This window comes from Triturus cristatus, chromosome 9 (genome assembly GCF_964204655.1).
Source record: "Triturus cristatus chromosome 9, aTriCri1.1, whole genome shotgun sequence".
Classification (NCBI taxonomy): domain Eukaryota; kingdom Metazoa; phylum Chordata; class Amphibia; order Caudata; family Salamandridae; genus Triturus; species Triturus cristatus.
The window spans coordinates 412,508,502-412,536,483 of NC_140592.1; the positions used below are offsets into that span (position 1 = coordinate 412,508,502).

Sequence of the window (27,982 nt, forward strand, 5' to 3'; positions counted from 1 at the left end):
TTAGGGATTAAAAGTGAGATCATACATGATCTCAAAGCCATCGCTGAACATGTAGAACTTGTGGTCATTGGCGTTGTAGTTCAGGCTTTGCACGGGTTCCATCAGGGTTTCCATCATCATGCTAATTTTCTTCCCTTTGTTTGTTTTGGTGTCAAACATGTAGAATATCTCCTGTCTACCTTTGCTTACTGGTTTAACAGCGTACATAGCGCCACACATCATGAAGGCATTCGAGACCTGTGATCTGTACACAGTGGTGGTCCAGGTCTTCACCACACTAAAGGTTTTGACATCTAACTTACTGATAACAATGTTGCCAGAGCTCTTCTCCGTAGCGTACAAGACCCACAGGCCACGTTCATCTGAGGCAAAGTCCATGTCCTGGTACGCAACACTAGAGTAGGAGAAGCGGTTGTTGTGGGCTGCATTGGGCAGTGTCTTCCGCTCCACAGCACCTGTTTTCAAGTTGTAGCGACACATGTCCCTGGAGTTGTAGCAGTTGTAGTAGAAGAAGTTGCCGTGAACGGTCATTCCGCCGCCTTGACCTCCATTGGTGTGGTTCCATTTGCCAGTGCTTTTCATATAGAGAGACAGCTGCTTATCCGTGGGGTTGCGGTACATCAGGAAATCATTGTAAGAAGAATAGTGACGGAAGGCCTCCAGGATTCGCCCATCGATGTTGAGGGGGGCCACCCAGTACAGGTTCTTTCTTGTAGGAGGCACAGCGGTGTCCCTTCCCCAGCCACCATATTTGTGGTTTGAACCCTTCCAGTTGAGCTGCACCAAAAATGGCTTCCCCACATGTGCCAGACCATTGTGGTCACAACTGCCTAGTTGGAAATAAAATCCATAAAATAGTCATTAGAAGAGGGTAAAAGTGACATGAATTAAAGTATACAATAGGACCCCTTACACCATAGGTCCATTAAAATGATGTCCTATGACACAGCCCAGAACTTGGATTGCAAAATGATGAGTATGACTCCCATACAAAAAAGACATGAAAATATGAATCAACATAAACGTACTCAGGTGGATGCAAGGGTTTGTGGTCTTTTTCTTGACTGTTTCTTGTAAAGACTTTTAAAGTGAATCTAGAATACTTTACAGAGCCACAGACATTGTTATAACTAGATCTATTTAAAAATTCATATATGTTATGGCGAAGAATCTTTCATAACTGTACTGTAAGTTCACAGATATCAGCGTCCAAAAGCCCTCTTGAGGGAACTGTCTCAAGTCTGACCGACCTCCATGTCATACTTAGGGCACCTGAGCAGAGTCAACTGGCCTATGGGGTGTAATCCGGCAGTGCCCGAAGGGCTGGTCTGACAGATCAGTATGTGGGCCGGTTGCTTAGTTGTTGTGGGCATGTTTTATGGTCTGATCAGATTTCACTGCGCCATTTCTAGGACTTCTAGGATGCCACTGCGTCAAAACCCTATGCCTGCCTAATAGCAGGCGTAAGGGTGACGCAGTGCAAAAGGTATAGGCCTCCCCTATGCATTGCTGGAGTTGTGTCTTGCTTAGGACACAACTCAGCAATAAGTGAGTTTTGCGCCGACAGATACGTCAGGATTCCTGATGCATCTGTCAATCCTTGCGACATTAAGCGCTGTTCAGTAAATACAAGGAGGGCGCAGGGAAAGTGCTACATCACTGTTTTACCGCAGCAATGCAACACTTTTCATAAATGAGGCCCATTGTGTGCTATTTCCCCATATTGGAGCATGCCTTGGCCGTGAAAACCAGGCAATGCGAACATGAAAGGCAGATAAGGCTGTGTACATGTTGGAGAACTGTAGAAACTATCAATTAATGAAATTTTGTCATGAATGAGCAAATGTAGTGGAGTCCAAAATAGGCATAAATGGGCCTGATCTATGCCAGGGTGTCAGGATATTCATGTAAAAGTTATTTGTATACAATACATCTACATGGAACATAGTGGTAATCCTGAAAATTGGGTAAGGTCTACATTGAACACTGTGCGAATTGGCCATAATAGAAGGTGGCAGTGCCAACTAAGAGAGGCGTCAGGGAGCCTGGCAATGTGTGTTCACTGGGGCAATTTGTAAAGTGCCAATTATTTTCTAATAATGGGATTTTCAGACCTGGATAATGTTTATACGCAGGCATTGTTCAGTTTATGCAATATATATTGATTTGGGGCATTCTTGTAGGTTTGCTTTTGGCACAGTGATATAAAATGCTGTAATGTTTTGCTGACTATAAATACGATGCACTAATATCATGCCTCACATTAAATATTTATTTACTAAGCATTGACTGTGGCCACCTGTCATTGGAGCTGCTGCGCCTCAGAACTTATGATAAAGATATGGACGTGTGAGGCTTTGACTTTTCAAGCACCCATACAGGACACTGCTTCCAAAGAATAATGTTCGACGTGCTGGGATATCATCAATGTTTTAGTGGTCGCCGGAGGAAGTTTTGATATTCGTGAGGTTCTGGCAGAGCACTGGTAATTAGTGGCAACAAATAGAATGGATTATGAAACCTTCCAGGGGAAGATGGCCCAGTTGTGTACCAAGAACACTCAACCCCTTGATTAATTTAGAACTTTCTACCCTGAGTGGGTTGGATCTTCTAATAACATTATAGCCCTTCTGCCTCTGTCTGTACCGGTTGTTAGAGGCCCTCTCCCTCGTTATAGGCTCTCACTAGGGACTCGGGCCAATAATTTCGGTTCAAGGCCTTTACCAATAGTTACAGCCCTCTGTATGGGGATATCATCTCATATTAGTTTAAAACATGTGTTATTAGTTCACTGTGTCTTAAAACGCAAATTCTTTTGCTCAATTTAGGAAAAAAATGAAGACTCTCTAAATACCCCTCAGCAGTACTATTTTAATTTCATACATTTTTGCAATAGGATTTACATAATTATCTTTAAAATATAAAACTTATTCAGTAAATCTAAAACTTTCGTAAAGTAGTCGTATGAATCATTTGATGTCTGAGATTTCTAGATCATGGTACTTTGGAAAACAAAAGCACCATGTCCAAAATGGACGTTACATTATTATATTGAAAGTACTTATCAGTTGAAATCATTCGTCGAAGCAAAGACACTTTAATTACAGAGTTTATTAATTTTAAACTGCTCCCTCTGTTTGGAAGAACAATTGATGAAATAATTCCCCCTCTGGCTTGGAAACTGTATTTACAATTAAGGTTCCTGTCCCTCCCTACTAGAGTCTTTTGCTCAAGTGGGCTTATGGGAAACATCCATTACAATGCAGTCATTACAACGCACTACCTTTACAACGCGGCTGTTACAACGCATTAGCCTTTACAACCCAGCCATTACAACGCATGTCACTACAACGCATGCAATACAAACACGTCATTACAACGCATGCCATTACCACGCATTGTAAGGTAAGAAATGGGGATTTTTTAAGTTGTATGGTGGCTATGGGTTTTGGGGCACATGGGAATAGTAATTTTTACCCCTATACTATGCAACACTTACCCTACTGTTGCACTCACTGGAGTGGGAATAGTAGTTTTCACCCCTACACTATCCAACACTTACCCTACTGTTGCACTCACTGGAGTGGGAATAGTATTTTTCACCCCTACACTATCAAACACTTACCATACTGTTGCACACACTGGAGTGGGAATATTAATTTTTACCCCTACACTATCCAACACTTACCCTACTGTTGCCCTAAAAGTATTATGCGTTGTAATGGTATGCGTTGTAATGGTATGCGTGGTAATGGAATGCGTTATAAATGTAGTTTCTAAAATGCGTTGTGATGGCTTGCGTTGTAAAATCATGCATTGTAATGGATGTTGCAATGTAAAAACCGCGTTGTAAATGCATGTGTTGTAAATGTTTGCGTTCTAACGTGTCCTATTCGGGCTTACGCTCAATCTGTGGGAGATGAGTGTCCAGCTAGTAGAGGGCCCTCGGAGTCCCTACCTCATGTTCTATTCTTTTGCCCAGCCTATGAACATGAGAGGAAAAAAAGGATATTGCCCCTGTGAAGGAAGTTGGCCACTAGGAGGAATCTGGAAGCACTTAGGATTTTAAGGATCGACAGTTCTTGGTTGGTGCTATTCTCTGTTTCGAGATACCTCAGGTCTGCCTGCATCTGGCGTTCCAAGAGTATCCAAAGAAGTGAACCTGGAATGTTATAAATCTGTGTAGACTTATTTGTGGTAGTGCCTGGCTCAGGAACCTTTCTCTTTCTTCTAACTCTGCTACAAGCCCTTGTCGAAAGACCCCAAAGCATTCAAGTTTTTATGCATTGTGCCCTTAAATTTGAGTGATTGTATCTTAACCAATGATTTTAATTATTCCAAACTGTTATACTTTATCCTTATTGGCACTTTATTTGCTTGACTGGCAGGACATTACCCTCTACACAAGGAAATTACTAACGCTTTAGATAATTAGCCAGGATTTGCGGTCGTATGTAAACTCTGGTTTAGGGTGATTTACTTAATTTGGCTTGTTAGGGATGTGTCAAGAAGAGGATGTGGCCAAACGGCTTGAGCGGTCATCCTCGAAGCGGGGGAACCGGGTTCAAGTCTCGGCAGGTATGCTCAACATCCTGTGATTTTGGACAAATCACTTAGGAGGAGATTTACCAAATCTTCTCGCAATGCAGCATAGACACCCGCGAGGCTGCACTGCGTTGCACAACAGGGAAGGAGCAGGAGAGAGACATATTTTCAAATATATGGCTCTCTCCTCCCCTTTCCCTTGCGCCGGCGCTGATTACAGCTGCTGTGAGCCACGCACACACCTTGGCGCCATAGAGCTATAGTGTGTGTGCGCGTCTAGCATAGGTTTTGTACAGGAAGGGTAGCCTTCCTGTACAAAATACTATGCCTAGACACGAGGGACAGCTTTTCCCACTTTGAATGCATGCTGCACAGTGCAGCACGCCTGTAATTTCGGAAAAGGAAGGCGAGATGAAAGCATTTCTCCTTCCTTGCGCCTAGTTTAAAAGGGCGCAGTTTTCTCACGCTAAAGCCAATCTACTGTATTTGGTAAATTCGGCTTAGCGTGAGAAACCTTGGGTGGTTGCATGAGAACGCCCATGCACCCCCCTTGGCATGCCCCCATGACGCAAAGTAGTGCGAAGCAGCGCTATGCTCTGCTTCGCATTACTTTTACGTTATTTCCAGCGCTAAACAAGTTGAGCACTGGATAGAACGTTAGGAAAAAAGATTTTGCGCCGTTTTGCGTCACTTTTGTGACACAAACACAGCACAAAATCTTAGTAAATCTCCCCATGCCTAACAAAATGAATGTGTCTGTCTGTAATACAATTAGTGCTCATGATATCTTCAGGTCCAGTTTGCGCTATATAAAAAAACAAAAAATGCACCGTATTGCTAAGCGAACTGCTATTTTGGACATACACTTACGTTTTAAAGGAGTAATAACTTGGTTTACAAGAGGAACAAAAGAAGAATTTGCACTTAATTGCAAAATTGCACAGGCTCTTTTGTACAGCTGAATAGGGGATTAGCGGGACGTCCGCTATGATTAACTCAACCCTATAGTACATTGTTTAAATTTTTGATGTCTTGTTTTGTTGTGGCTTTTATGTACAATGACATGTTGAACCTAGAGTGTTTTTATGAGCATCTTATTGTTAAATTGCACAGGTTTACTTGTATAGCTGAACAGGAGATTGGCGTGATGCTCTGTATGAAACTATTTGGGTTCTATTGCACAATGCTTTCACTTTTGATACTCTGATCTGTATGGCTTTTATGTAGAATGCTCTGTTGGTTTTAGTCTATTTTTATGTGCACTTTTATGATCCTTGGTGATCAAACTAAAGTTATTATGAATGAAAACAAATATTAATAAATCATCCCTAAATACATTGCCCAAGGACACGAACGCCAAGACACATTCTTAAATGGCCAATAGATGTTATCAAATGGCAATACATGTTACATACCTAAAGTTATCTAAAATGTACCATTTGCAACAACCTGTGCCCTAACTTCCACATCCAATCACCTCTTTCAAAAGTTCATTAAACAAACAAATGTTCAACTTTGGCATTGACTCAATGTGTTCTGAAATGTAATATTGGGCACTGGCATAAAATACATAAAATCATCATAGAGAAAGTTCATAATTTTCTCCTCTGTCCAGAATAAAATGGTAAATGCCCCATCTACCTACATAAAAGAGGATACCCATATGAGCGGGCAACTGCAGAAGCAGAATTTACTCACAGCAGTATCACACTACTATGCCGTAGTATAGCAAGTGGCCCCAGCAACAGCCACCTCATGTGATAGATACCTCGTTACAAAAGGGAACATACCCTGACAGACAGCTTAAGAGCCTGCTCCATATAATGCCGAAAATGTCACAGGGTTGGAGAGAAAGCCCCTACAGAGAACTGGTTCCACAAGCGTAAGAGCAATGGCTATGACAAGAAAAACATAAATCTGAGTAAAAAGACAGTAGTAGCATTTGATGAACTTTTAGTCAAGACACCTTCATGTTTCACAATTGTGGTTATTGACAGCAGAAGTGTTATGAATCTGGGGCCAGATGTATCATTATTTGATGCAAAGCAAATCAACAAGGCAACTTGCTGCACTGCCCTGAGTCAAATGGAGAGAGCAGGAAGGCACCATATTCTTCAACAAATGGCGCATTTTGGCTCACTATCTGCGCTCTGTGCGTGCCATGGTGCAAGGGTGCCAGCGTTGCAGGCAGGATTGTTTTTCCTACACAAAAACAATTCTAAGCGGTGGTTCCCTCTTTCTCTGTATGCTGCAGAATGCCGCACACTTAAAAAAAGGAAATAAAGAGGAGAAATAAAGATATGTCTCCTCGTTGGGCCTCTATCAGAAAGGCGTACAATTTTGATGCATTCTCAGCTTTACTTGTGTTGGTAAATCTAAGAATGCGCCGAAAATACATTGATGGATGCATGGGAGCCCCGCTCTCCACCCATGTAACGCCTTCCAGGAGCAGAGTACTGCAAGTAAGCAACTTGCACTGTCTTGTGTTACTTCAGATTTACCAAGCAACAAAGGGCCGCACAAGGTGGCTTTGCATGGTGTGGTAAACCTGACTTATGGATTGTGTTGCCTCCTTTGATAAATCTGGGCCCTGGTCTCTAAGTGTATAGATACCACAATGTGAAGGCTGCTGGGGGGGAGAAGAGAGAAACTACTGAGCAGATTCCACTGTACCTCTGCTCACCAGTCGCACACAGACAGTGAAAAGGATTTTTTTGCATTGGCCCTAGACTTGCCTTCTCACAACATGGGGCCCAGGGGTAGATAGACTGGGACTCTGTGACTGGTTCAGGATGTAGAGGGTCTTTATGCTGTTTAGTTGGTTGCTATATTTAAGTAGCTCTTGATGTCATGAGCAGGGATTTGAGAGATGGACAAAGTGGACAGTTTCCTTGAGCAAGGAGATGCTTGCACATCCTGGACAATGGTGTCAAAGGGCATTGTTGAATCTATTTTCAAAAAGCGACGCAGGAATAACGGGAGTCTAGGGTCAGCTTTCTTGCAGATCTATATTAGTGGGAGGAAGGTGTTTTATTTAACACAGAATTTAGAAACTTAGGGGCAGGTTTTCGAAGACATCACGTAACGCCGCGCAGCACTACAACCTGCTGCTTTGCATTATGTGACAGGTAGAGAGTAGGAATGAGCCGTATCTAATAAGATAGGACACATTTCTGCTCTCTCCCTGTGCTGGCACACTGGGTGCTGCCAAGTACGAATGCAGGCACCCTTGCGCCATGGTGCAAGGGTGCCTGCTTTGCAGGCAGGATTGTCTTTATACAGGAAGAGTCGCCACCATGCACAAAAAACAATGCTTTGAGGTATTTGTCTCTTTCTAGGTGTACTGCAAAATGCAAAACTTATGGAAAGAGGAAATAACAAAGAGAAATAGGCATTATTCTCCTCGTTACACTTCTGTTGGGAAGGCGTACCATTTTGACGTCTTCCTTGGTTTACAAGTCTTTGTAGATCTGGGATTCACCTAAAATCCTTGGGTCGATACATGAGAAAGCCAATGCGGCTGCATGGAATGTCTTCCCAACGCAGAGCAGCACAAGGCAGCAATTTGAATTACCTTGTGTTACTCTGGATTTACTAAGCCATCCAAGGTGGCTTTGCATGGATTAGTAATTCTCACATCACCCCTTCTGTTGCTTTGCAATGTCTTGCGTGATGCAAAGGCGATGCAAGGGCTTAGTAAACCTGGACCCTGATACTTCTAATTTAGTTCTTATTATTAAGACTCTGAAGCATATTCGGGTCAATGGACCAGATGGCATACATTATTCAGTTGTTGAAATAGATCAAAAGGTTTGGCCACATTTCATTTGCCTTTATTCATTTATGTGGCTATTGCTGGAATGTTACCAAGTCCTTGGGCATGTCCTATCATTAGACAGCTGTTCAAAAAGTGGAAAAACAACCCAGAATCATATAATTTAACAATCTCTATGATATACTGCATATTTTGTAAGGAAACCACTGCTGCATGTGGGCCAGGTCTAGGATGATGGGGATGAGTCAATCTTTGGAAGCCATAATTGGATGTGTGCATACTGCATATTGGGCCTGTGTAGCATTTGAGCAAGGAAGACAGAATGACAAACCCTGTTCAGATTTCTAATAGGCTCAAGCAGAGCTGTGGTCTCGTCCCATTTGTATTTGCCTAGTTCTCCACCTTCAGTAATAAGTGAGCTTCTGAAAGATTTATTATATGCTGATGACCCAATGCATCTAGATCATATTCCACATTCAAGTTTTGTAAAACTATTGTATGGCGGATCCCTTTACAGTGAACGTCGAAAAGATACAGGTTTTTCCATTTCGTGGTGAGAGATATTCAGGGACGGGGCCTGCCAGTGCTGAGTACCGACAGTTCTAAAAAGCAGGTGCTGAGATGGGTCCCTATCGGGCTCTCCATTTTTGCCCTCACCATCAGGGTGAAAAAAAATCTTAACACTGCAGCAGTACCACACTTCACTGCCTTTGAGGTAACTTCAAAGAGACTTGTTATAGTTTCCATCATTTCAAAACTCTATCATTCTCAATATTCTATACAAAGAAGCCATAGTAGTTGCTTATTTGTCTTACACAACTAGCAACCACTGACAAAGCCAATAGGCCTGACTTGTTGTAGGTTGTTGAATTAGATATCTGGATCCAATGACAGAAGCCACAAACTACAAGTGGGGGGCACAACTAGCAACCACTGACAAAGCCAATAGTCCTGACTTGTTGTAGGTTGTTGTATTAGATATCTAGATCCAATGACAGAAGCCGCAAACTACAAGTGGGGGGCACACTATGCTAAGCAAAGGTTTTTAGTTTATGTATTTACATTGGTAACGTCCCTTTGAGATAATCTTCGGTTTTTTCATTCCATTGAAAGCCCTGGAGATATTTAAATACTCGGTAAATAGAAGGGGCAAAATTAGAAATAGTTTGACAGTACAAATATCTCAGAGTTTTATTCAAAGACTATTTGTGTGGGTAGGAGAATTGGAAAATTGTCTATCGTTTGGTGAAGATACTAAGGTAGGCTCAGAAATGGAATTCAAATGAATAAAAAGTAAAGCAATTTCAGAAGTTAATTCCTTTAATAAAGAAAATTGTTATATGGCCTTTATAAGTAATTCACAAATGCATCACTCCCTGCTTTTTTGCCCATGTCGAAAATAGTCACCTGAGTTTGTCAGTTTTTAAAGACTATAATTACGTAATTAGTGTAATTTATGGATGTTAATGTTTTATAGGTATTAGGTTGCCTGACAATTCTTTTTAATATGAAAGCATGAGAGATCAATGGGAGGAAGTAATAATAGGTGCCAAATGCCTGGCCTCGAAATGGTTTCCGTGAAGACATTAACGTCACAAATGAAATCAGAAGATGCCACAATAGCATAATGCACAGACAAAATTCACGTCATGCTCGACAGTTGCCATCTTCCTTTGCTGCACCAATTACAACCCCTGCAATTCTACATAAGGCACTCGGGCCCGTCTTACATCTTCATAAAGGGCTTGCAGGAATGCCACAGTTAGCATTCACTAAGCCAAACCTGAAAAGGTTTAGGGGACTACAAAAAGGACAAAGGATAATTAAAAGTACAAAGTGTTAGCCGTTTAAAGGGCTAATAGGGTGATCTTAATTACATTTCCCAATAGAAAAAAAGACAATGAGTATCACAGTTGAATGGTGCAGTAGGAAAATAAATAGGGCAGTAAACCCAACAAAGGTAATAAAAGAGAATGGAATACGTAAATAGAGCTTTTTAGAGGGGTGATGCACAACCCTAACCCCGATATGCAGAATCTGACATGATGCTTTGCTAGGCCCAGGAGAGTATAATGTGAGGAGTATGGAATGTGAAAGTTACTGTGCAACTCATGGCCCCCATCTATGAAAGTGACACTAGTCTTAATATGCTTGACTGAAACTCCTTCATAAAGCTATGAGAATTCAGGACCCTTTGCCTTTCTTTGCCATCTAACCTTCTGCATGTTTGTCCAGAGGTGACACATACTTTGCTGCTCTGACACCCTCACTCTGAAATTATTTACCCTCCACCTAAAGTCCCTCTTTAATGGGTTCTTCTTCCAAGTCATAAACACTATCTTCATCCACTTTCAGTATAGACCAATCTCTTCCTTCAAAGACCTGCATGAAGAATTGCCATGTTATTTGCTATGGAATTACTCATCACTGTTTGCTGTACACCACAAATTCTGTAAAAAATGAATTACACAATAAAAAAAAAAAATTAAACATGACCGTGCAAGTCTTTCTGACAGACTCAGTCTACTAACCATAGGGGACGGAAGGTGTTTCTTCGGTGTCTTTGGAAGTCGTCTCGCAGTCATGGAGACGTTTCTTCAGGGACTCCATGTCCCGGCGCACCTGCATCAAGTTGTTCTTGTCCAGCGATTCCAGCTGATTGACCATGTTAGATATGTTTTGAACCTTGTAGAAAAATGAAGTGGATTGGAAGAAGAGTAATGATATGTACAATTATTCACTTTTGATACCACTTGATTAACATGATTATGGCTGATATAGATAGTGCGAATTGATTTACGGAAAGAGTAGTGTCCATCGGGATGGCAGAGAGCGTTGCTTTCACCATCTCAGGGTTACTCCACCTGCCACATTTTAAAATGACTGCCACCCCGCTGGCCATCCCTGCACATTGGAAGAAACTGCTGTCATGGCGGTTTCTTTCAATGTACTGGAAGTTTGGTGTACGTCTGCCATCAGTTTTGACAGCCGTACAGCAAATTATTGACAGTTTTGTGTTTTTCAAAAGCAAACTATCACAGTGGGAGTTTAATTTTGAAAAACAAAAAAAGAATGACCTCCAAGCCCTTGGAGTTTTCTCAAAGGGCGTGGAGGTCATTATTGTTTTTTCCTATCCTTTTTCTAGCTGTCGGGAGAAGTATTCTTTTGATGGAGCCAACGGGATTTCTGTCGATAGAATCCTTAAGGTCTGCTCATCTCTAAATGAAGCGGGAACACCAAGGGTTTGGCAGGCAGGGTACTCCAATGCGTTTGCGATGGAGTACTCTGGCCGCAAAACTCTAAGGGGCAGATTTACAAGCCCCTTGCAACACTTTTACGCCGCCGTTGCGTCACTTTTGTGATGCAGCGGCGGCGTAAACCATGCGCCACATTGCGACTTATTTACACCGTGACGCATCTAGGCAGATGCGTCACGTTGTAAAGCCCTGCGCCACATGAAACCTGCGTTCTGTCGCAGGGTGGGCGTTCCCTCGCAGGAAAGCCCCGTAAAACTGACGCAGTGAAATCTACACGATTTCACTGAGTCAGTTTTACGACGCTGCCGCGTCAAATCCTTACGCCTGCTTGAAGCAGGCGTAAGGAGTGACGCACCACGTTAAGTATGGGCGGCCCCTGTGCATTGCAGGAGTTGTGTTGCGCTTGTGACGCAACTCCAGCAATGCGCCACCCATACGCCACAAGATGCGTCACGCATCTTCCCCTACTTGCACCATGGTGCGCCACATTGTGAATGCGACGCATCGGTGGTGGCGCAAGGGGGGGATTACGTGACGCATCTGTTCTGGTGCATCCCTGCTGATTTGCATAGATGTGCCAGAAGTTGTAAATCTGCCCCTAAATCTGTCCGTCTGTGTTTAAGCACAGTTTACCTAACATCCTTAAGGAGGGAAATATATATGTACCTTCATAAAAGATTTGTGATGGTTAATTTTCAGCCTATAAAACATAATTGATTTCCTCTCCATGTATTTACAGAGTCTTCAAGATTCACAAGTAGACTGCCCTCTACTATTTATATTTATTATTAGAAAGTGTCCTTTTTGTCATTGTCACTTTTTACGTTTTGATTTATATGCTGTCTTTATAGTTCTTGAAGTGCACTGGGACCTGCTAACCAGGCCCCAGTGCCAGTGCATTTCCGCTTAAACTGTAACTGTTGAATTGGTACACACTATTGTCAAGCAGTTTTCATGCCTTAAAAGTCCCTAGTAGATGGTACCAGGGGTACCCAGGGGAAGGGTGATAAGTAGGGTCCCCAGGGCTGCAGCACTTTATGGTGCCACCCTGAGTGACTCAAGAAAATGTATATCTGTAGGTCTGCCATTGGAGCCCTGCAAGAGAAGTCTGTCTGCTTGAGAGTGACTCTGCACACACAACATGCTGCAGAGCAACCCCACTGCCTTAATATAAGTATGTGACTCTTAAAGTGTTCTTCTTTTTAGTGCACTATATGGAGATCAAGCTTCCTACAGTAACATATTTTAGTCAAGCCAAATTTTGTTGAAAACTCCATTTTAATCAAACAGCATCCATTTTTGCTGATCACTCCTGTTTTTCCCTCTCCCATCTCATCCTCCTCCACATTTTCTCTCCCCACAGGCTCTGCAGAAGCAAAGACAAGGGATGTAATTGGCTTTTCCTTTGCATGTATGTATTGTGAATCAACTTCTTTGTGTTCCCAATGTTACTTTACTCAAGGCCCTTCTGCTGTATCATATTAGTTGTACTTGCTATGAGAACGTGACACAGAAGATGTTCGATGCTTACTTTAAAATGGGATTGTGTTATAAACTTATATTTATCGTTTACTCTGTATCGCTTATTTTTTGAGATTTTTGTAATAAAAGCCTTCAACTTTTCCCTGATCTAGAACTCATGTACTGAGTGTACCCAGCTAAAAACTAGCTACTCTGCTGAACTAATGTTGGGTCTGTTGATGGGGAGGGGAACTTTTAGCCCAAGATCAAACCACAGAACGGAAACCATGAGATAAATTTTAGGTGTTCTGTATATTGGGGTACGGCATTCTCCTCCCACAATATTCTGACGTGGTTCATTGGCTATAATTCCATGTTTTAAAAAGGCCGGACCAGGAGGTCATTCCTTTCTTGTTCATGCCAAAGGAATGGGAGGCCCTGCTTTAAATTAGAATCCAATCACCTACGGTCTGATTCCTAAAGGGCCTCCAAACTCATGGTAAAGGCTTTTCAGTCATACGGTATACTCCACACTCGGGGCAGAATCTTCGCAATGAGAATTCTCATTGAGGATATTCCGCCCAGAGTGCGGAGTCTCCCCCATGTCTGCAGGCCTCCACCACGAGTGCAGAGGCCCTTTGTGAATCAGGCCCCTAGTGTTCAGGAAGTGTTTGATGACACAGCTCTATTCCAGATGTAGAGGTAATATTCTATAATAGGAGTTTCTTGGTCTGTACTCAACTATTTAGTTTAAGTGTTCAATTCAACATATATGCTCTAAGGTGCATCAAGAAGCTCTTGGTGCATCTTCCGTCATATCACAACCACTATGATCTATGACAATATACACTATGATTAGATGTGAACTTGTCAGAACTTTTTTGAGGGCATTGTCAAAAGCAGATTATACTGGTCAACATCTGTCGTGGTTGATGTCTTTTATGACAAATACTGCAAGCCTGACCTACTGTGGCACTGCAATAAACCCACTAATGAACCCTTTCAGCATGTGACCACTTAGTTAGTGGGCAAACACTGCAATGATGCTCAACAAGGTAGTGTGTGGGGGGTAGAGACTCAGAGCTCAACAGTAACCAAATAGCATGCAATCCCTTTATCACTTTCCAAGTGAACTCTTTTGAACCATCCTTCTGCCTTTATTGGCAGCAGGAATCTGTAATATTAACCATCCTCTTTATAAATAGAATACTTTGACTAAATGTGTGGTTGTATAGCATGTGCTAAAATATTCTTAACTGAGCAACTTAAAATGTTGCTTATGTGCATTGATTTTGGATCTTTAATACAATAACCAAATTATCGCAAATTGCCTGAGTCTTTTATTGTGTTTTGATGTTATTTCTTTAGAAACTGTGTTCATTGGATACTGTTTCTAAATATTGTGACAGTTAGAATATAGATTATTTTCAGAACATCAAGTTCTGCTGCTTTTATTCTGTGCTGTGACTGCGGAACATTTAGTTTGAATAATCCTGGTTAGACTAAATTTATTCAAGCTGCTGAGTCTTCCCATTGCAATACTGTATTTCTATAGTATGGTTCTGAGAGTAGTGTATTTGAACCTCATCTCTAGCTTGTGAGTTGACTACCAATTAATGGTCCTCATTGGGTGTCCACGGTTGTGGAGATCCTGATTTCCCACCCCTGACAACGAGAAGAAAGGTCCATCAGAGGACCAATGCCTCTGTAGGTAGAGTATAAAATATGAGTTAGAAAACATTTAGAAAGAGATAATTCATGGTCCCAGTGTAGTGATTGGAGTAAAAAAAAGCTTCTGCTGGATCAGCGTGCTCTCCATGCCACTGGAATCAAGCTATCCTGGCTGAAGATGGATGAAACTCCGAAACCGGTCCTGGGATGCTTGCTTCCAAGGACCTGGCCTGGCAGTTCGGGCTGGACTGTTCCCATGAGGCACAGGGTCAAGACTGATTTGCATATGGCTGGGTTCAAACTGGAATGGCATGGTGAGCAAAAAGAACGATGGATTTAGGCCCAGATCTCTGTACCGGGGTGAATGTATGACATTGTTCTGCATTCTGTCCATCAACTGTTGTTTTTGTATGGATTAGCGTAGCATGCCAGTTCTGGTTTGATAGGGATTTTATAGCCAGGGAGACCCAATTAAGTTCTAGGGATGGATGTTATGTAGCCCTCTCACTAGTTCGGATTCTGCTCTGTCTCTTTCACTCGGGCATAGCGGCTGGGCTAATCTGGACAATCTCTTGTTGTAGGGATATCATTCACTTATGTCTTCCAATGAGTCAAGCAGACTTCTGTGCTGAGGTAGTACCACAGTTTCTACACCTGCCCCATGCAGACTTTGCAGGTGATGCTCCCTCATCTTTGGGAGACTTGAAGTCAGACACAGCAGCCCTGGATGCCCGTAAAACCTCTGGTACTCAACATAGTACCACAGGGGCGTAGCTTGGTCAGTAAACCTGGGGGGTTGTGAGCTTCAGGATTTCCGAGATTCATACTGGCATATCATGGTAATTATTATCTGAGAAGCAGCACCTGAGGAGGGCTTAAGAGCGAGTGGAAAGGGGTGTTGATTGTGAGGGATATTTAAAACACAGTATTTTATAAAATAGCACTGTTTTGAGACCATCAAAACAGAGACAAGATTGCGTGTGTGTGAGCGAGTATTTAAAAAATGCAGGTGAAATTTTAAAGACACCTTACCATAACCAACTGAAAGCTCCTGTACAAAACTATTTATTAAATAATACATTTATTAGGGGGTTGTAACACACCAAACACTGCCCACCCCTGAAGCTACACCTCTGAGAACCACCTCTTTGGTCAGTCCCACTTTCATAGTAATGTTGCAGACCAGGAATGTTGGTTCCACTGTCAGGGTCCTATTACCCGTCTAAAGCACTTTCCTCTCGTAGTGCATCTCTCCTCTGTATGCAGACAGAGTCTTTGTTGCGGGTGATGTTTTTCAAAGCAGGCAGTGCTGCGGGGTGTCTCAAAGGGGAGCACGCGAGCACAATCAATTAAGCATTCAGACCTTGCACTTGCAGCATTCTGCCTTTGGTTGTATCACCTCTGGGGAACACAAAGGGACAGGCCTTGCCTCAGTGATTCCTCTATATGTCAAAGAACACTGCGGCCTCCACCTCCCCACACCATCCTTCGAGCCAAAGGCGGTGCCAAGTGAGAGGCAATCAGCAGGTCTCTGCTGAATATATCACTGCTGCATACAAATAGCAGCCTTGTCTCCATCTTCCCACACCTTACCCTACTGTCTGATGGTAAGCGTAAAGCTCCTAGATTAACCCTGGGCGTAGTTCGCGAAGTAGCACTGCGCGAAGCTACGCAAAGTGCACTTCGCACTACGCGAGCTACGCGTAGCACTTCGCGAACTGCGTAGTACCTTGTTCGCACTGTGCCAGATGTCGTTTTCAATGATTGCACAGTGCGGACAAGCAACCGGCACTGTGCAATCATTGAAAATGGCATCTTGCACAGTGCAAGATGTAGTTTTCTGCTGCTCGAGTAGATTTTTACTCGAGCGGCAGCTTTCTCAACGCGAACTGGTAGTTTCTCATCGCGAGCGGTCGCGAGCATACGCGACCACTCGCAATGCGAAACCTGACCTCCTCACGTTGGGAATCTCGCCGGGAGGTTTATTTTCCATGCTCGCGGTCGCCAACTTGACGTTGAGGACCGCGAGCAAGCAAAAAATGACCTCAGCACTACGCAACACTACGCTACGCGTGTTCGCACTGTGCTACGTGCAATTCGCATAGTGCGAAGTAGCCCGAACTTCGCAAACTACGCGAGCGTAGCGTAGTGCTTTGCCCAGGCTTATCCTAGATGCCAGCTGTACACTTGATCAGTCTCTGGAGTCTGTCCCTCATCCTCCATCTGAAAATGGATTAGTAGCGCCACTGCTTCATGACTCTGTACCAGGGCACGGGCAGATGTGCTGTGTCCTTGGAAGGCATGCTTGGTGCCCCCCTCCAGACAGCAGAGCCACATTAAGGGTCTCAGAACCTTTCACAATCCCTAGGGCTCAGCATCCACACTCGTGATTGTCATGAGCCCTACACACAGACCAAGTCAGAATAACAGTGAATCTACAATTGATTTAACCTAGGCAGGAGAACACCGCCGCAAAATCATGCAGGGGATATTCCGTCCCAAATAAACTGTTCGTAAAACTACAAGTGGTTCTACACAGGGCCATAAAAATCTCCTTTTGTCTACGTACATTTAGCTCAAGTGACTGAGACTCGGGGGGCTCATCATCGACAGACAGATTGAACCGTGGGTCCTTGTAGCAATGTGGAAATTGGTAAAGCACCATGTACCAGCCAGACAAAATATTTTAAATGCTCCTAATACACAGAAGGTTTTCATCAAGTGGCCTAAGTTTCTGAAAATGTATTATTTGGCATATTTTATGGCCAAAACGTCCAAGGGAGCCTGTGCTATGCCTTGGAATGATCGTCCTAAATGTTTGCAGGATACTTGCTCTCTGTCACGTTCAGAATATTGATTAAGGATCAGTTACTCATAAAGAAATCACAATTTTCGATGTAGGAGTTTTGTGATGATCGCCAGTTCTGTTAATTGTTGGGGTTGATTCAATGATTTATGTTTTGTAATTATTGCTTGTTTTCAAGATTCCATGCCCATTTCCCCTCTACGACCACACGCCCGGAGCCCAGTCTCTCTAAAAGTGAAATGGCAGCTCTAACTGAAAACATATAAACGATACATTCTATAAAAATAAAATAAATTCAAACATCACGGGATGTATCAGGAATATTTCAAAAATGCTGGCCTAGACTAGAAAACAGACGTTTTCAGGCTCTCAGACGAATCTTCATAAAATGAAGATTAATAAATGTGCCACAAGATGGCAGTGTCACATAGAATTTGAAAAGCGTAATTTGTTATGATTCTGAGGTTTGCTGCTTTTTTAGGTCTCGCCTAGCAATGCAGTGCATGCGCTGCCCGCTCCTGGCGAGATCTATTGTCTTCGCTTTGAACTGTGAAGCGAGGGTGTAAGCTCCACCAACGCTTCATACTGGCGCGCCTGCCAAATCCGTGCTTTCTATTGGGAGGGAAGCATGTTTGGTTCCCTCCCTGTCTTCCTTCAGCGTGCCTGCCCGGATAGGGCATGTGAATGCGCCTGGACAGGACATATTCACGCGCTGCTTTGCTTTCATTCTGCAAAGTTCCCCGGGTGTTTCCTGTAATGACAGCATCTTAGCAAAACGCGCGCATGGCGCACTTTCACTTTCTTTACTCCCCGCGTTCTGACTGCTTTTAAGCTGCAAATGCAAATCAAGCATTGCCCCACAGTGTACTTTTGTTTGCTCCGTGCTGCCTTTCTCTCGCCGTCGGACCCGTCGTCCCTTTATTATATGCAAAATATAGTATCCAAATAGGTGGTCTTCTGTGCCGATACTGCTGCTAAACTGCTAATGCAAATCAAACCTTTGCTCATCCGCTTCTGCACTTTCGACTTTGGGTTTAATAAATAATTGGGGCTTACGTACTTTACACGGCCCAGACGCATGCCCATGCAATTTTTGATGTACCTTACGCGATGATTTAAACCAGCTTCTCACACACACTTTAAATCCACCTCCGTTCGCTCCTTCCCTCCCACCCACTCCTTCCTCCCTTCATTCTGTGCCCTTGTTGGTTACACTTTAATATAACTATTAACAAGCATTTGCAATGCAATAGTTCTCCAATTTAAGCAAGTTTGAGCTATTGGCATTATAAATGACAATGCCTTTTTATGTTTTAAAAAACGAAAACAAAAAAAAAGGCATTGTCATTTACAATGTCCATAGCTCAAACTATCGTAAATGCGAGACCTATTGAATTTCAAATGCTTGTTTTATATAATACTTTACCTCTCTAAACACGACCGGCATCGCAGTTTGTGCTCTAGCCTAATGGGGTCCATGTGGCCAGTAACAAATACTTTTACTGGTCTGGTCTCCTTTCGGGGTGTCAGGGGATATCTTGAGGGGAGGGAGCTCGTGCAACTATGAGATCAGTTGGCAATTAAAAAGATGATTATATGATTATTAAAAATTTTAAAAATGCTTTTCTAGATTCTAGTTTGTTAATTTCGGGATTCTCACTTTTTTATTTGTTTTGCTCATTGGGACTTGAGAAATAAAAAACATTTTAAAACAGCTGTTTTAGCCTTATGGAGAATACAAAAACAATCTCACAGGAAAAGTCGAAGAGATGCTTTTCATTCAATAGACACTGGTGCCACGGAGTGGTAATTTATATACTTAAATATATGAGGACCCATGCTTATAGTGTGTGGGTAAAGGCTTCGTTGGTGAGATGCCCAAGGTACCGTTTTGCAATCTTGCTTTTCATGGTAGTACACGGTTTCTGTACAGTGGGTACTTGAACATTATTTACACAAAATTAGAAAATTCAGAATCTCTGTAGTTTTACTTGGAAACGTAAAGCAGGGATATATGACCTTCTAGCGAAAAACACAAGGGAAAACACATTTCAGAAAGTACTTTAAAAAGTTGCACCTAATTCTTTTTAAGGTCTTACAGGTGCTTGAAAAAATAACGAAAATGATAACACGATTAAAACACTGTTTTCCTACCTTGTTTAGCTGCAAATTCCTGCTAGTGAAAACATTCACAACTTATTAGCAGTTGTAGAGAAACACAGATTTCGAGGCCATTAAAATCACTCCTCAAGTTTCGAATTGGAGTGAGGCGACCTTCACCGTGTAATTACCCCATGAAACAGGATCTAATTCGTAAATTTCATGTCAGAGGAAGTGGTGGTACGGGATTTAGAAGAGGTACGTTTTGAATTTCGTGAATAAAAGGTAGCTAGTAAAAATGTTTTATTTATTGGATACTTGTCTAGGCCGGACCTACCTATGTGGGCATTTGACAGCTTTACGTGAAAGCAGTGAATACGCAAATGAAGAGACGTATATTTTCACATCGAGTGTGGGAGTTGGGTTCATTGTTTTGCTTCCCATCACAATTAATACATTTACAACATGTCCCTAAGTCTTGATGAACCTACCCGAATGTAAATGTCTGAATAGGCGTTCTTTGAACAACGGATTCAAAACTCCTGACCGACAAAGTCATCCATGTCCAAAGTCTCGCCTAGTAGAACAGTGTCATGTAGCACTGCTAACCCTTCAGCCATTAGAAGCCAGACATGCAAAAAGTGAAAGCTAGTTGTTGCTCATTGGATGATGATTTGGCCTAGGCGATGGGGGGTGGTGGCGGGGGGGGGGGGGGGGATTTGTCTCCTCTGGCACCGCCATCTAACCTAAAGCTGCCATCTATTAAATTATGTCACGAAGGCCCAGTTTCTCAAAGGTTCAGCATCGGGGTTAGCATTGCTTTTGTAAAGCTAAACAGACACAAAACCTTTTTTGGGATTCTCAAACCAACGACAAATGGAAAAGTGACGCAAAGCAGCGTGAAGTGCTGCCTTGCATTAATTTGTGCCCAGGGGGTGTTACATGGGCATTCCCATGCAACCACCCATGCATTTTGACATTAAACTTTGTGGCATATTCTCAAGGAGTTATCGCCCTGTTAGTGGCACTTTTCTGCCGCTAATGCGGCGATAATTTTATCGCTCTATTACCAATCTGCCGCAACAGTTTCTAGGCAAAGCGACCGTTGTATAGATCGCCACTTTTGTTAGCGATAATTATATGCAGGAGAGGCGTTCCCATGCAAAAACGGTCGCAAACACTACTACTCCATATTCACAAGGGGATCCTTGAACTGAAGACCTAAAAAACTGGCTCTATCTGCAATTAGATCCAGTTACTTAAGACCAGAAAATAGCTGGTCTTAAAAAGGGGGATAACACTTGGGGCAACATCTCAGCAGGTTTTGGTGCTGGACAGCACAGCAAGCAATGTTGCAGCGCTGCCCTGCGACAAAACTACAGTGCAGGAATGCGCACCATCAATAAGATAGTGTGCATTCTTGGGCCCCAGTCATGAAAAGTGTTGCAGCGCTGCGACAAGACAGAGTTGCAACACTTCTCACTAAGCCCTTCTTGCGACAGCATGGATGGGCTGTATTCACTGGACACTGCTCCATGACGCAAGAAATGACAGATACGTCAGGAATCCTGATGTATCTGTCTGCGCTAAAGTCATGCATTGCTGCAGTCGTGGCACAACCATGACGCAACTCCAGCAAAGCATGGGCCAGCCCATCCCGTGGCACTGCGTCACCCTCACGCCTGCCATCAGGCAGGCGGAAGGTGCTGACGCAGTGCCGTCCATGAGGGGTGCCCGAATGTCAGCGCTGTTGGAGATCCATCAGTGGTGGTTGCGCTCTGTGGTGTCATCGTATGGAAGCATTGGTAGAGTGTTGGTGCGAAGGAAGTTGATGAGACGTTCTTTGGTGGCCTTGATCCAGATGCGAGGGGGTGCGATGATGGCGGCGGCGTCCGGTGGGCAAGGTGAAGACGTGATGTTACCAATGATGGTCTGTCCAGGAGAGTCCAGTGTCGTGGCTGTAGTTGAAGATCCCGCTGGCAGAGGTGACTTGCTCGACCGTGTGTCTCTCGATGTGGCTTGTTGAGGCGACTTGCTGCTTGCATCTGATGTAGGGGACCTTCCCGAGGAAGGGGTGGTGTCCTGGTCAATGGGGTTGTCCAGGTGGAACTTGAGTTCACCGAGTAGGATGTCGTTGGTTGATGGGAGACCTGGGGCTGCAATGAGGCCTACAGTGGTATTGGAGAATGAGGGGCCATGGCCCAGGGGGCCTGCACATGAGGGTGCCACAGAGGATGTGCTTGGCCTTGTTCCGGATCTGGGAGTTGAGGTGGTCCACGGTCACGCTAGGGTCATTAGAGTGCGTGGTCAGTCGGACTGTGCTTCTGTAGGTGATGGCAATGCCTCCTCCTTGATGGTCAGGGTGCTCCTTGCAGGTGATACTGCAGTCGTCAGTGATGCCGATGACCGGTCCGGAGCAGATGTTGGTCCTGGCAGGCGAGGTGGCATCTAGGTTAGATGGCGAGGAGGGTGCTGGCGTCGTAGTGGTGGAGTGTCCAAGAGAAAGGCTCCTTGGTGCTGAGCGCTGTCTAGGGGCAGACAGACGCAAACGGCGTAGCCTATGGGTTGCCTTTGGCATGGAGACACCCTTTACAACGCAGGCAGTACATCGTTAACAATGCAACTCCGACAATGCAGGTACATTTACATCGCATTTGATTACATCAGATTGTTAGGTCAGTAATGGGGTAATTTGAAAGTTTTTCGGGTCGGTACGGGTTTCGGATGTAGAATATGACAATTGGGGTGTGTTTTGGGGTAAAATATGAAAATTAGGGTGTGCATTTGGGGTGAAATATGAAAATTTGGGTGTGCATTTGGGGTAAAATATGAAACTTGGAGTGTGTTTTGGGGTAAAATAAGAAACTTGGGTTGTGCATTTGGGTCAAATTTGATTTTTGGGTGTGTTATAGGGGCTCAACAAGGAATTCCAGGGTTCGCGGTTGGGTATGGGTTGCAAAGGTTAGTTTTTAGTTGCACTCACTGAAATGGGAATAGTGATATTAATGTTTCCGCTATGCAACACCTACTCTACTGTTGCAATGTGCCTAGTATTAGTATGCATTGGAATGGAATGCGATGCTATGGCATGCGTCGCAACCATGTATGTGCCTTTGGCACATGGGTTGTACGCCCGCTGTGCATTGGCACCCAGCGGCCGCCATTAAGAAGTGCTGGGGCGGGGGCTGGACAGCTGTGAGTGGGTAAACGCTGGAAAGAACAATGGATGGGGTGGGGATGTGTGTGTGAGCGGGTGTTGTAAAAATTTTAATAAGGGAAGTCTTACCTAGAAGCCAGGTCCTGTGTCTTCGTTTCTCCTGCTCTCCTGCGTCTGCTTCCAGGAACAGGAAGTAGGCAGACAGGCTCCCTCCCCTGAGCCAATCACAACCCTGCGATGCAGTGGTGGGATTGGTAATGGGCAACGGGACAAGGCATGCAGCCAGGGTCTGGAAGGGTGGGCATGTCCTTCATGCAGCCTGTGATGCAGCCTGCGTTACGAACAGGGAAGTGCACATGACTGCTCTGAGTGGGCAAACCAAACAGTCATTGCGCACTTGAGTGGGCATGCCAATTAGCCATTCCTTGCACCGTCCTTGCTCCGTGCTTGGAGCAGTTATACCCACCCTCCCACCCTCAAGGGAAACATAGCACGGTTACATCAGTAAGTTTTCATCATGTGATGATTGTTCCTCTTCTGCACTGCTTGAAAGCAGTGGGGCTGCGCTCTTCCACCATAGCGGATGAGCCGCCAATGGGAGTGCGTCATTTACGTGTGCTAGGCCTGGGGACTTGACCCACTGGCGTCCTGCGCTACGTGTCACACCTTCTACTTACTTGGACATTGACACCGTAGCGGAATCCGCTGCACTCTCTCTAAATCTGTGACTCAGCCAGCAGGAGCCTTAGCCAGGAGGGATTTCACAAGCCTGGGTCCAGCAGTCACCTCCAAGTCCGCTGGTGAACCTCCCGATGCAGTTGATGCAGCAGGGGCCCCTAAGGCATGAAGTGGCAGAGCTCTCGCCACACAAGTTCGGCACAGCTCAGGGGCCTCACCCTCCACAACGTCCGGCCAGCCCAACATCATCTGGCCTGCGATGCAGAGAGGTGGCACCCACCGTTGATAACTCCCTCCGTGCACCCTGGTGTAGTGATGAATCGTAGTATGTGATGCAGACCTCCCTACGATGGAGCGCAAGAGCGCCTCTACTATTAACAGCTCTAAGGTGTGCAAGGCAGTCTTCTCACACAGGTCAGCAACGGGTCTCCATGCCACCTGCCAGACTTCACCACCAGGTACGGGCGATCATCGCGCCTCAATGTGTACCGCCACGGCTCATCGACTCCACAGCTCCTCTGCATCCCCCTTCGTGCTCCAGACGCAGGTCCAGCGAGGCATGAAGTCTCCAGACACAGGTCCAGCAAGGCATGCAGGCTCCAGGTGCAGGTCCAGCGAAACATGCAGGCTCAAGACGCTGGTCCAGCGAGGCATCCATGCCCCAGGCGCAGGTCCAGTGAGGCATCCAGGCTTCAGACGCAGGTCCAGCGAGGCATGCAGGCTCAAGACGCAGGTCCAGCGAGGCAGCCAGGCTCCAGGCACAGGTCCAGCGAGGCATGCAGGCTCCAGGCGCAGATCCAGCGAGGCATGCAGGCTCCAGGTGCAGATCCAGCGAGGCATGCAGGCTCCAGGTGCAGGTCCAACAAGGCATCAAGGCTCTCATCTCAGTCATCCTGGATGTTGGCTTGCAGGGGTTGTTGATGTGTGCTGCCCTTGGCTGCTCCATTCTGTTTTTTATTGGTTTTTATGCCTATTTTATAATGGAGGTTGACCAACAGGCTATTTGTTGCATTAAAGACAAAAAGAATCACGTTGGATCGACTAGTGTGAGTTTTTTTGCCGCTAATGGGCCTATCAGTAGTTGTCGCCGGATTTCCTATTGCCATCGCACTGATGTGAGCAGCAGTTTTCACCGCTGTTTCCTAATACTATTGAAATGTAGCAATGGCTTGGTAATACACCGCTAACATGGCGATAGTTTTCAGGGTTAGACGGAGATAAAAAAACTGCCGCTAATTGGCGTTTGCGGTAGGTATCGCCGGTCCTTGAGAAAATCCCCCACTATTCTTAAACATCAATAGAAAGGGTTTAGCACCGAAAATTAATGTTGCTGAAAAGCAGGCGTTAAACGGGGAGATGTTTTCATTACTCCACCCTCTTCTGACTTTGAATGTGTGCTGCATTGTGCAGCACACTTACAAAGTAGGAAAAGGTTTTTCATTTGTCTAAGAATAGTATTTTGTACAGGAAGGTTGCCCTTCCTGTACAAAACCTAAGCTAAACTCTCACACGCCCTAGCACTATGGTGCTAAGGTGTGTGCGTGGCGCTTGAAGCTGAAATCCGTGCCTGTGCTCATGGCCGGAGTTGGGAACACAAACCAGCCCTGGCAATTCTGCTTGATTTGCTCCGGGGGCATGGTGTGGGGTTCGGGGGTGGTGTTATTGAGAAGCAACACTGCTGCCACTTTAGCACTGCTGCTGCTTTTGTTACAGGGGTTCGATATTGCAGCACTGCTGCAAAACTGGCCCTCAGTAACAAACTCGGCCCCACTGCTGGTAAACCGGCCTCCACCTTTACGGCCCACCAGGAAAATGCCTGGTGCCCACTTCGGCCAGTCCGGCCCTGCCGGTGCTAAGGAGAGGGGAGGAGAGAACCATATCTATGTGAATGCGGCGCTCTCCTGCTCCCTCCCTGTCACACAACTCAGTGCAGCCTCTTTGGGTGCTCCGCTGCATTGCGTGACACCTTTCAGAATCTGGGCCAAAGAGTTTCAAAGCCCAGGTAGATATCATTGAAGAAATATATTAGATTGCCTATTGTTGGTGGTTGTTAGCGAGACATGACTGCAAGAAAACTGTTTTTTCTCTACGTTGGATGTTTTAAAAAAATATTATTTGTCTGGAATAGTGACAGAAGTTGCATTATCTTTACCTCTTGATACAGACTTTCCACCGAGCTGTTGCTGTTATTGAGCGACACCATGAGTCCCTCCACAAAGACCTCCAGGTCCATCATTTCCTGTTTCAGTTGTTCGAAGGTCACCTCTGGCACTAACTCTGCCATCTCAGGCCTGTTCTCGGCCTTGAGTCCATCCATCTCGTTGGTCAGGTTCTTCATCTTCTCCATGCACCATTCTAAGTTTTTCCCGAACTCGTCAATCTAAAGGGAAACAAGGGACTGATTGGCAAGAGGTACCAGCTCAAGACTCGTTGTTAAAACACATGTTATCTCCAGAGGGCGCTGTTGAGCTGCATCAGCTAAGCTACAAACTTTTTAGAGCTGAAAATAAGAGACTGCGGGGGATATGTACAAAGAAGTGGCGGAGTGTGTCGTTAGCCACCTTGGCTTAACGACACGCTCTGCCACTTCTGAAACGTAAGGCTGCACCATATTTACAAGAATGTGGTGTAGCCTTGCATTTCCCCCTGCGATGGTGCTAAGTTTACAACTTAGCGCTAACTCAGGCACCCTTGCACCAGAGTGCAAGGATGTCTGCGTGCAGGGGAGATTTAGTTATGTGTAGGAAGACATCCCTTCCTCCACCGAAACAATTCTAAAATGCAATTCTGTCACTTTCATTTGTGCGGCTTCATGCAGCACACATGAAAGTGAAAAAATTGAATTTTTTAAAGGTTTGTTAATGTACAGGAAGGGACACTTTCCTGTACATAAACAAACAATGGCATTTTGCTTTTTCCATGTGTGCTTCACAAGGCAGCACACTTGGAAAAAGCAAAAACAAGGAGAAATAATGCATTTTTCCTTGTTTCGCCAACTTAAGACCAGGGTTTTCCTGGTCTTCATTTTGGCGCTGCCTCCTATGTATGCCACCCTTGTACATAGGGGGCAGCGTCAAATACAATGGGTGTTGCGGTGGAATGCCCACTACAACACCCACTGCACACCTCTTTCACGCTAACCATAGCGTGAAAGGGGGCTTTCTTTATAAGGCAGCGTTAAGCTTCGTTAAGTGGCTTAACACTGCCTTGTACATAAGGCGCAGCCAACACCGATCTGGTATGGTGGGGCGGGGGAAGCGAGGTGCTATAATCATTAAAAGAAAAATCACTTACCTCCTTGCCTCTCTGTCCCATGTCATCTCTTCTCCACCGTACAGGAAGCAGCCAGGCTCCCCTGAACCAATCACAACGCTGCAATGCAATGATGCGATTGGACTGAGTGCCGTGGTTTGGAACTCATATGGGGACTGAGGGCCTGGGCATGTTCTCCATGCAGGCTGTAATGCAGCCTGCATGGAAAACATGCTAAAGTGCGCATGACTGTTTGACCGATCTGAGAGCATCGGCCAAAGCATCATGCGACTTCAGTGTGCCCACCAATCCTCCCCTGCTCTGTCAGCAGAGCAGCCCCGCCCGCCATTATCTGCCGCAGCAGGGAAGAATAAAATGATAATAATATCGCATTGTTATCATTTTATTTTTCCTTTCTTTTTGGGGCGACTCTCGGCCGCCACTGAGGGCGTGTCAACATAAGGCCCAAGTTTTCCAGGACTATCTTCTCCATTACAGTGTTTTTCTTTGCATTTTGGGGTTTGCAGTCTTGTTTCTATTTATATAAAGGCATAAGGTAGACTACAAGCCGACAATGCAAAGAAAAAACCTTAAGTGAATGTACTAATCAGCGGCGGCCGGCACAGGTAAGCGCAGTGAAGCGGGGCAGGGCGCAGCCGGGGGGAAGCCGACTGACGAAGGAATAGGTAGTATGTATTTATTTATTTAATTATACCTATTCTGTCGTCTGTCGACTTCTGTACCTCCCACCCTGCCCTGCCCCGCCGCATTTACCTGTGCTGCCCGCCGCTGGACCGAATGACATTGAACTGGGGAAATCTTGCAGGGCGTGCCAAGTGCGACACAGGCGAAGTGTCCGAGAGACATTATGAAAGGAATAAAAACCACTTATATTCAAGTGTTTAAAGCCAGTATGTAGAGAAATGTACGAGACTCCACTGTAGTGAACGACTCTGTAAATGAGGCGTCCTCATGGAAGCGACGGATGTCAATGAGTGTGCCCTGAAGGACAAGAGGGCAGTGACATGGAGCATGAATAAGCTTTAATGACACACTTTAGGATTCTGAGGTTGGAACTAGTGAGAATATGTAGGGGTGGAATGAACAGTAGCGACAGTTTTTTTTACAGATAGGTATAACAGTCTTACCTTTTGCTTTTCATCTCCAACACTGACGTTCAGGTGCTGCGCCGTCATCTCCAGAGCTTCCACGCGCTTCACTGGGAAGGCCTCGTCCGGCAGGACCACGGTGCACACGCAGCGCTCATTCTCATCAATGTA

General features: G+C 44.8%; 1 protein-coding gene across 1 annotated transcript; it reads right to left on the reverse strand.

Annotated features, from left to right (window-relative positions):
• LOC146798060 (olfactomedin-like) lies at nucleotides 1-27,982 on the reverse strand. The gene is made up of 4 exons (XM_085627905.1): nucleotides 27,851-27,982; nucleotides 25,603-25,830; nucleotides 10,852-11,005; nucleotides 1-830 (listed from the first exon to the last, which is right to left on the reverse strand). The coding sequence occupies exons 1-4, from the start codon at nucleotides 27,896-27,898 to the stop codon at nucleotides 1-3; spliced, it is 1,260 nt and encodes a 419-aa protein (XP_085484031.1). The 5' UTR covers nucleotides 27,899-27,982.

What these genes read in the sequence shown, in the direction of transcription:
- LOC146798060 (XM_085627905.1), bottom strand. Translation starts at nt 27,898, where the DNA reads ATGACGGCGCAGCACCTGAACGTCAGTGTTGGAGATGAAAAGCAAAAG. An exon ending in TTGGAGATGAAAAGCAAAAG is followed by an intron (nt 25,831 to 27,850) that starts GTAAGACTGTTA and finishes GTTTCCCTTTAG; the next exon opens with ATTGACGAGTTCGGGAAAAA. An exon ending in TGGAAAGTCTGTATCAAGAG is followed by an intron (nt 11,006 to 25,602) that starts GTAAAGATAATG and finishes TTTTTCTACAAG; the next exon opens with GTTCAAAACATATCTAACAT.